Source organism: Poecilia reticulata, linkage group LG15 (assembly GCF_000633615.1).
Source record: "Poecilia reticulata strain Guanapo linkage group LG15, Guppy_female_1.0+MT, whole genome shotgun sequence".
NCBI classification, from domain to species: Eukaryota; Metazoa; Chordata; class Actinopteri; order Cyprinodontiformes; family Poeciliidae; genus Poecilia; species Poecilia reticulata.
In genome coordinates this window covers 6,632,138-6,640,885 of record NC_024345.1, presented here as the reverse complement: position 1 = coordinate 6,640,885, position 8,748 = coordinate 6,632,138, and the positions used below count along the sequence as shown (strand labels likewise).

Sequence of the window (8,748 nt, the reverse complement as noted above, 5' to 3'; positions counted from 1 at the left end):
CACAACATACAGGGTGTCATCAGAATATGTATGGGGAAAAAATTTAATAATCTGATGGAGGGAAAGCAATTATATATCCAATAAAAATTGTTGTGAGCAAAGAACATTGAGGAATCCCACATGGAGACACATCTTAGTTTGCGTAAATTCATCATTTATTAGAAAAATTATTTCTTTAGAAATATTAACTGTGGATGCTGACATTAGCGTTGGCGTCATCTGCTACATGTTTGGCATTGAGATGCTTTTTCAGGCTAGAACAGCTTCTCTGATAGGCTAACTCCTTTCAGCACAACTTGAACACAACAGTTGCATTCCCAGCGTCCAATCAGATCGTTTTAGAAGCAGAAATGAATCCCCAGTGGGCCGAGAGGAGCGACTTTGTTGTCCATTGTGGGTTTTTTTGTGCGCCAAATTTATGGGTGTACTGGAAACATGTGAGTACAAAGTAATAATAAAGCAATTATTTGCGTTAATTAACCAAAATTAAAGCGTCAATCTCTTGGCCCTAATTATTTCTGAATGACAAAGTATTTGTAGCATGTGACCCATTATCACAATGTATTTTCTCCATTCGATCAAAATCTTATGTCACTATGTCAGAAGCAACACTGAGATCCATTTACTGTTAATATGTATGTGGTGTAAAATCTTTTGAAGTATACTTTCAAACTTGTGATGTTTTTAAAAAACTAGAATAAAAAGAACCTGAAACTTTGTAGAGTAAAACTTTTAACACCGTCACCTTAAAACTTGTATGATCCTTTAACTTTTTTTTTTTTTTTCAAATAAATTTCTCTGTGCTTTCTAGCAACTGGTGTTTAACTCGGTCACCAACTGTCTGGGACCCAGGAAGTTCCTCCACAGCGGGAAGCTGTTCAAAGCAAAGAGCAGCAAGGAGCTCTACGGCTTCCTGTTCAACGACTTCCTGCTGCTCACACAGGTGAGTCTTCCTTTAAGAACCTGTGGCTCAGTTAAATTATGTCATCAATCCAAATTTTCAAGAAAATTGATTATTTAAAAAGATTTTCACATTGCTACATCTCTTGAGATCTAAGCTTTAGATGGCACATTTTACCAGCTTAAAAAATGTATACTTGAAATAATTAACATCCTGAAAAATGTGTATATATCTGTTCTCACTGATTTCGACAGCTAGCTGAAAACGTCTGCAGCTCCTCGTCTATTGCAGTATATTTCTGGACTTGTGACGCACTTAAACACATTTAAACTTTTTTCCCTTCCTCAAACAGGTCACCAAACCTCTGGGCTCTTCAGGTTCTGACAAAGTCTTCTCCTCAAAAACCCACCTGCAGTACCGCATGTACAAAACGGTGAGAAGGCTGGCAAACGTACCTGTGCTCTCATTTAATGGAGGAGAATGAAAAATCTCAGCTTCTTTTCTTTATCTTTAATGCACTTTGCCCTATTTGTGTAAGAAAGCACAAGTGTATTTTTCAACAGAAGGTAAACCTTCATTGATGGGTGTGTGATATGGACTTAAAATTGATCACAATATTTACTAGTACTGTTGTGATAACATGAAAAGTGACCATAAGAACTATCACTTCTTTTTTGTAATGCACTTCTTTAGGACCAGTCACATAATGAAGTGTGATTTGTTTGACTAAACTGCACATAGCAACCGCATTTAATCATATTTTCAAATCTATTGATGTTTATTGCTGCTCTGATTGAACAAACAATGGAGAAAATAGTAAAGCTAAAAATCTCGACAATATTTACAGTTTCGGTGTTTTTTAAAGATTATTAACTGGAATTTGTGACACAGATAAATCAAAGTCTTATCATGGTAAATGATACAATATGTACCTGCCTCCACCCTCGTTTCTAACTGGATCTGTTTGTTTCTTTCAGCCAATCTTTCTGAACGAAGTGTTAGTAAAGCTGCCAACAGATCCATCAGGGGATGAGCCTCTGTTTCACATCTCACACATAGACCGAGTTTACACCCTCCGAGCTGAAAGCATCAACGAACGGTAACAGAAAACACACAACCCAGACGAGAGCTTCAGATGTTTGTTTTTATAAGCTGATCATCAGGTTTTTTTCTTATTTCTTTATTAATATTATTATTATTTTATTTCTTTTACGTGTCCTGTCCTGCAGTTTGGCACTCAGAATTGTGTGAGTGATTTACTGGAGTGTTACAGGTTTCCCTATGAAAGCGAGAAAAGAAACAGAGAAAGGTGGGGCAAAGGTTTAAAAAGAAAGGAGATAGAAGGGGAGGAGTAGAAGTCAACGCCTTAAAAATCTGCCTCTAAATATGCAGAAAGTGAGAAAACAAAACCTAGAAACCACAATGACAAATGTAAATATAATAACGGCTATAATATCATTGGAAAGCCAACTGAGAGCCTATTCCTTAAATTAAATAATCCAACTTTTTGTCTTTGTGTTCATCTCCTTTCAGGACGGCGTGGGTTCAGAAAATTAAGGCCGCCTCAGAGCTTTTCATTGAGACGGAGAAGAAGAAGAGGGAGAAGGCGTATTTAGGTAAACTGGGCTCTCAGACTGGTTTCTGTGGTTTCATTTAAACCCCGGCGGCTGACCTGTCTGCTCCTCATCTCAGTCCGTTCTCAGAGGGCGACTGGGATCGGCAGGCTGATGGTTAACATCGTGGAGGGCATCGAGCTCAAACCCTGTCGCACCCATGGTACGAAAAGAGGCCATTGAAGGCCGACCTTTTGACAATTAAATCAATGTGATATTGCTTTTTTCAAAGCATCATGATTTAATGTGATAATCTAATGCTAAGCAGTAACTTCTAACTGGTTTTATGCACAATAATCAGCAGCAACATTGTCTGTGTTTCAAGGTAAAAGCAATCCTTACTGTGAAGTCACCATGGGCTCTCAGTGCCATATCACAAAAACAGTACAGGTAGGAGAAAAGTGACTATAAGCATTTTCTTACATTGTTTACATCGTGTTTTTACATAATAAAAACAATTATGAATTGAGTAATAAATATTCCATTTTGCAAATCATCAAACAACTACAAATCAAATATGTTGATCCATGTCCAACTTACTACTAATCAAAAGCATCTCTAAAAAAGCAAAGTGAAAGTAAAAACAATTCAGTTTTATCACATGGTCTAAACTTGATTTATTAATGTTGATGTTTTAACTGATAAGGAGCAAAATAAATCATTCAGTAATGTTTGAAGTATTTCTATTCACATCCACTTTTTTTTATACATGAACCAATTTCAGTGTTTTTTATTTGAATTGGGAAAGTGGTACATATTTATCAACTGAAAAAAATTCTGCTTTTGTATTATATGTTTTATTGTCTGAAATAAACTAAGAAAAGAAAATCTGAATAGAAAAATAAGGATTATGAATTGTAGATGTCTGTTAAAATTGTTAACAGTTACTAACATAAATGAAGTAGAAAAGTGTGTGACACTGACAGGGCCATAGAATTTAGACTCGTAAAATGATGTTTTAGCCTAAAGAAGTTACATTTATAATTCAGCTTCATGTCGATTAAGATTTTCAATGTTTATTTTTTACTCTGAGCAGTGGTTCAAAAAGTGTGTATGCACTATATGTATAGATATGACAAAATATTTATTCATAATCCATCAATACACATATAGCTGATAAATACAGTCCTCAGAATCTCTATAATATTATTTAATTTTCCTTTGGGATCAATAAAATGTTTTTTGTTTGAATTTTAATTTAATGTGCCCTGCCGAACAAACCACTGAGGGTTTTAGAGAATGTGAATTCAAAGTTCATCTGAGTTGTTTTCTTTGTTTGCAGGACACTTTGAATCCCAAGTGGAATTCCAATTGTCAGTTTTTTATTAAGGACCTTGAACAGGACGTCCTCTGCATCACTGTGTTTGAACGAGACCAGTTCTCACCTGACGGTGTGTGACGCATTCAGTCCACGTTTCTAAACCATCCAGCGCTACTGTTTGTCCCACACAGAGGGACTAAACGCCCCTTGACTTACCACATCTTGTTTCCGCAGACTTCCTTGGCAGGACTGAGATCCGATTGGCCGAGATAAAGAAGGACCAGGGCTCCAAAGGACCAATCACTAAGAGGCTGCTGCTTCATGAGGTTCCCACGGGGGAGATTGTCATTAGGCTGGACCTGCAGCTGTTTGAAGAGCCATGAAACGAGCAGCAGGTTGGACCAGATGGGACTGGCCTGGGAATGAACTCAGAGAAACGAAAACGGGGACAGCGGAGCTGGACTGGAATAAACCGGACCAGAGGCCTGGAACGGGCTGGGGTTACTCATTGTGTGTTCTGGTTGTTAATGTTTAGGGAGATTAATATGTTAACAGCAAGATTTGCTCTGTAAGAAACCCCCAGGAAAAGTCAGTAATTACACTAGGTAACTAAATATCATCCTCTTTAACAACAACAACCTTAAATGCCATGTCAGTTTTATTTTATTTGTCTTTTTTTTCCCTTATTTGGAAGAAATTAACAATAATGGGCTTACTTGGGATCAAATGGAGAACATTTTCAAAAAATAGGTACATATCTTGGATTGACACATATTTAGCTGTCAAAGTTGGGGTATTGAGGTTCATCCTGTCACAACAACAAATTTACGATGATAAATTGTGCCAGAAATTATTTCACTAAACAATAATATTGTTGTTTTGAGACCATTTTTGAGTAATTTATGAACAATGGCATAATAATGCAAGTACACTGTATAAATAAGAAATAGACTTTAATTTTGTTAAAAACTCTTAACACTGGGACTACAGGATATTTGAAATATCCAAGAAAAAACACGGCAACCAAAAACCGTAAATAAAACTTGGGGGTGGGAGGGGGACACTTACAACCAAAACCATAAAGAAAATGGATTGTGATGTCTCTGAAAACAAAATTGACCTTAAAAAATCAGAATGGAAATTATCAAGCTCATTTTAACTTATCATTCAAAACTGATTGCTTATTGCAACAGATTTAATTGGGGTACCATTGTCTTAATTGCAAATATTTAACAGAAAGCAAGAAGTGAGGTTGCCTAGGTTAGCTTAGAACTCTGCAAAAACACAAACCATCATATTTTTGTTCTAGTTTTTAATGCAAATACCGAAATAAGACTAAACTAACTTGTATTGTAAGTAACTTTTCAGCAAGAATATCAGTTCTTTTTAAGTCAATAATTACTTAATGAGAAAGTATTAGTCAGAAGTGAAATAATTTATCAGTGGAACTAGTTCTTTTACATCAGCATTCATAAATTATTGACTTAAAACTTGCTTCCATTTCTTACTGAAAAGTTACTAAGACATTTGTACTGGAAACTAGACCAAAAATACTTGCTAAGATTTTTGTGTTTTTTACTGTGAATACATAATGCCAGTAAAATAATGAAAATCCCAGTTCCCCCTTTCTGGTCCACTTTATCCCAGTCTGCTCCTGTCCCAGTTCTGTGGGGTCCAGGTTGAATTCGGTCCAACTCCGGACTCAGACAGGTTGTTGCTGTTCCCGCCTCTTCTGCTTTTATCCAGACAGTCTTAGAGAAACTCCAGTGACAATCCCTCCTTTTTTTTATGTCGCTCCAAACGTAATCGGTGTGTGTGACTGAGTGTGTGTGACATCAGGTGTGAATGACTAGAAAAGTTTAGTCAGGTAGGTGACATTTAAAGGCACTGAACAGCTTCTCAAACTCTTAATTTTTCAAAGCTTTCAGCAATGAGCTTTATAACATAAAAAGGGATCTTGATAGTTTGCTTTTTAACCTCAACTGAACACTTGCCACATTTTCTCAGAAAGTGCTTAATATGTACAGGTGTATTGAAAAAACATGCTAATAAGCTGCAAACAAAAAAACAAACAGATTTTAAGCAAGTATATGATGGGTATTCAGTGTACATGACCGACTTACAGACATGTCAATGTGTGGAGTAACAGTCAATGCAGTGAACAGGTACAAAAGCTGATTTCAATCAAGGTACTGTGAACAAGAGTGTCTTAACTTTTATTTTCTGTTGCGCATCTCAGCTCTGACATGTTGCTGCAGTGTTAAGCTGTCACGGTTGTCATTACTATGCAGGGAGAGGGGGAAAAAAATGAACAAATGGAGGTCCCTGTGGTTCAAAGCTATTTTAAGAAGCTCCATGAAAGTTATTCCCAGTTCCAGTCCTTAACAATACAGAAGCTTCAATACAGGAACCATTTTAATATACGTCAGCACTCCTAGCACTTTGAAAACAGCTCTGTTCCCATGATTTCAGCAGAAAACAATCCAAGTTGATTTGTCAGCCAGCAACCATTTTGAGTAGTCAGTCAGAAAGTTTGCCTAGAGGATAAAACATTCAGTCAGAGCCGTTCACCTCAGTATTTTTTAGGATAGGGTTAGGGTCTGTTAGTATAACCCTAAGGTTATACTAACTTATTGAAAAGATACCGTTGTGGTGTCCAATGCTCAGAATCATCAGTGGTTTTCTTTGAAATATTTTAAAAGACCCACTTTAACAGCAAGACGGTGGAAAAATATATCACCAAAATAAACACCAACCAGATAAAATATTAACCAGCATTCAAGCAGAAAGCTTTTACTGCTGGAATGACAAAGATAAGATTTGTGAAGTTAAGAAAAAAATGCTGTTCATATTTGGCACCATGTTTCTGTTTAAACACATTTAATACATATCAAGTTGTTCATTTTAATCCAACAACAGTAAAAATACAGTCTAACATATAAAAACAAAATAAGATTATAGACTCCAGTAATCAAAACGATCAATTAGTTTAGCAAGCAAAGTAGTCAATTGACCATCCATCCATCCATCCATCCATCCATCCATCCATCCATCCATCCATCCATCCATCCATCCATCCATCCATCCATCCATCCATCCATCNTCCATCCATCCATCCATCCATCCATCCATCCATCCATCCATCCATCCATCCATCCATCCATCCATCCATCCATCCATCCATCCATCCATCCATCCTCTTATTTGGGGTCATGGGGGTAGCAACCCATTGAATCAATTTCAAATATTGACATGCTTAGAAAAAGCCCTTCAAGTCCCATTAAAAGTACTTTAATAAATACCACATAAAAACGGAAAAACACATCGTTAAGTATCAAAGTCATACAGTAACAATGCCGAAATACTGTGAGTGGCATCTATTGAAGCACAGATATAGAAAAACTAAATGAGGGGAATCAGATAGATATTGACTAAAAAGTGGTCCAAGAATGGAGCCTTGAGGAACCCCACAGTTGATCTTTGTTTGCTTATATTTCTGACAAAAGTCTACCAGGCAAGATTGGATCCAAATTGGAAAAGTCTACTTCTCCCATTCCATGACCAAGTTATTGGTTGTGTATTTTCAACTGTGCTACATCACTGAGATGTATTAGAGCAAGACAAAATTTGTTGACACATTGTTGTTAAAATTTCTTTAAACTTAAACTTTTAAAGTATAGTAAGTTTATTTTAGTTGATGTTACAAAATAATAACTTTGGCAAAACAGTTATAAATAATAAATCTTATAAAAACTGAGCTGCAACTTCGTAAGGAATTTGGTTATCTCAAGAGCTACATGTAGCCTGTGTGAACTGGGCAGAAGAAAAGCTATTAAATTCTGTAATGTCTGATTTATTTTAAACAATTCTTCCATTGTTTCAGATCAAAGCTTGTAATTTGCTGAAGATGGGCCTGTTAAAAAAACAAGAAAGCCACTAAACTACATAGTGCTAGTGTCTACATGAACAAGCTAACACTTCTTGGCCTTATACAAAAGAATGTTCATTTCAATTAAACCAATTCACTTTTAGCATATCACTAACATGATTTTTGAGTTTAAAACAATTAGAATTTTATTTAATTTAAAGTTTAATGCTATTGAGTATTCAAAATGGCAGCTACATTAGCTGGTGGGACAACTGACAACAGTGAAGTTGTAGATGTGTTAGTTAGCTAGTTACTTTGCCTGGTAGTAAATCTAGCTAGTACTTTTAATTTAAAGCCACAGTTACAACAATATTCTGAATAATAAATGTAAAAACAGCTTAGTGACCAGCCACTGTCTAATCAGCAGCTTAAGTATGTTGAAAGATGTGAACGAATGTTGGTATTTGTGGCAGACAGAAACCAGTAACGACGATTATAAATGGTTTCCCCTCTTACTCTTCCCTTCACACCGTACTGAAACTAACCCAGTCCAGTTTGAGCCCATTCTTACCGTCTACCTTCCAGGTTGTGAATAATACTGCTGTTACCTGAGAGTTAATATATGAGGAGCGATAACAACAAGCCTGTTGTTAATTATCACTGTAGAAGATGATGTATGTATTTGTCTTTAAATGTTCAGAATAAAATTCATTTGGACCAAGACTGGAGCTCCTTGTTTCATGGAGGTTGAGTGTGGGAAGTTTTAAAGGAAATACAGTAACTACTGGGAGCCGTCGTGAACGAGTAGTTTTAGGGAGATGTTGAGTTCGTTCCCATATTTTGATAAGTGTTGATGAGCAACAATAAAGGTAAACCAGTGTAACAGTTGAACTTTTATTTTGTGCATCATTACATTATACACTTTTATAGTCTACCGGTTAGATGAAGCTTCTTTTTGTCTGAATGAAAAGGCTTAACTTTTAAATTTCACTCGTCTCCAGAACATGAACTATGTGTACCGGTTCTCATACAAATATTTGAGAACCGGTAAACAATTATCTGAGTATTTGTACTTGCCATACTGTCATATGTGTACTATTGTATT

At 36.2% G+C, this 8,748-nt stretch overlaps 1 protein-coding gene across 7 annotated transcripts in view; it reads left to right on the top strand.

Annotated features, from left to right (window-relative positions):
• Positions 1 to 4,283, top strand: part of itsn1 (intersectin 1 (SH3 domain protein)) — a 74,948-nt gene extending 70,665 nt beyond the window's left edge. For all 7 annotated transcript variants that reach the window (XM_008429029.2, XM_008429028.2, XM_008429026.2 and 4 more), the window contains 8 exons: positions 812 to 943; positions 1,254 to 1,334; positions 1,879 to 2,000; positions 2,435 to 2,517; positions 2,594 to 2,677; positions 2,840 to 2,904; positions 3,797 to 3,905; positions 4,010 to 4,283. In XM_008429029.2, coding sequence (XP_008427251.1) covers positions 812 to 943; positions 1,254 to 1,334; positions 1,879 to 2,000; positions 2,435 to 2,517; positions 2,594 to 2,677; positions 2,840 to 2,904; positions 3,797 to 3,905; positions 4,010 to 4,158 — 825 coding nt within the window. In that variant the 3' untranslated portion in view covers positions 4,159 to 4,283. The remainder of the gene's footprint in view (positions 1 to 811; positions 944 to 1,253; positions 1,335 to 1,878; positions 2,001 to 2,434; positions 2,518 to 2,593; positions 2,678 to 2,839; positions 2,905 to 3,796; positions 3,906 to 4,009) is intronic.
• The last annotated feature ends 4,465 nt before the right edge of the window (positions 4,284 to 8,748 follow it).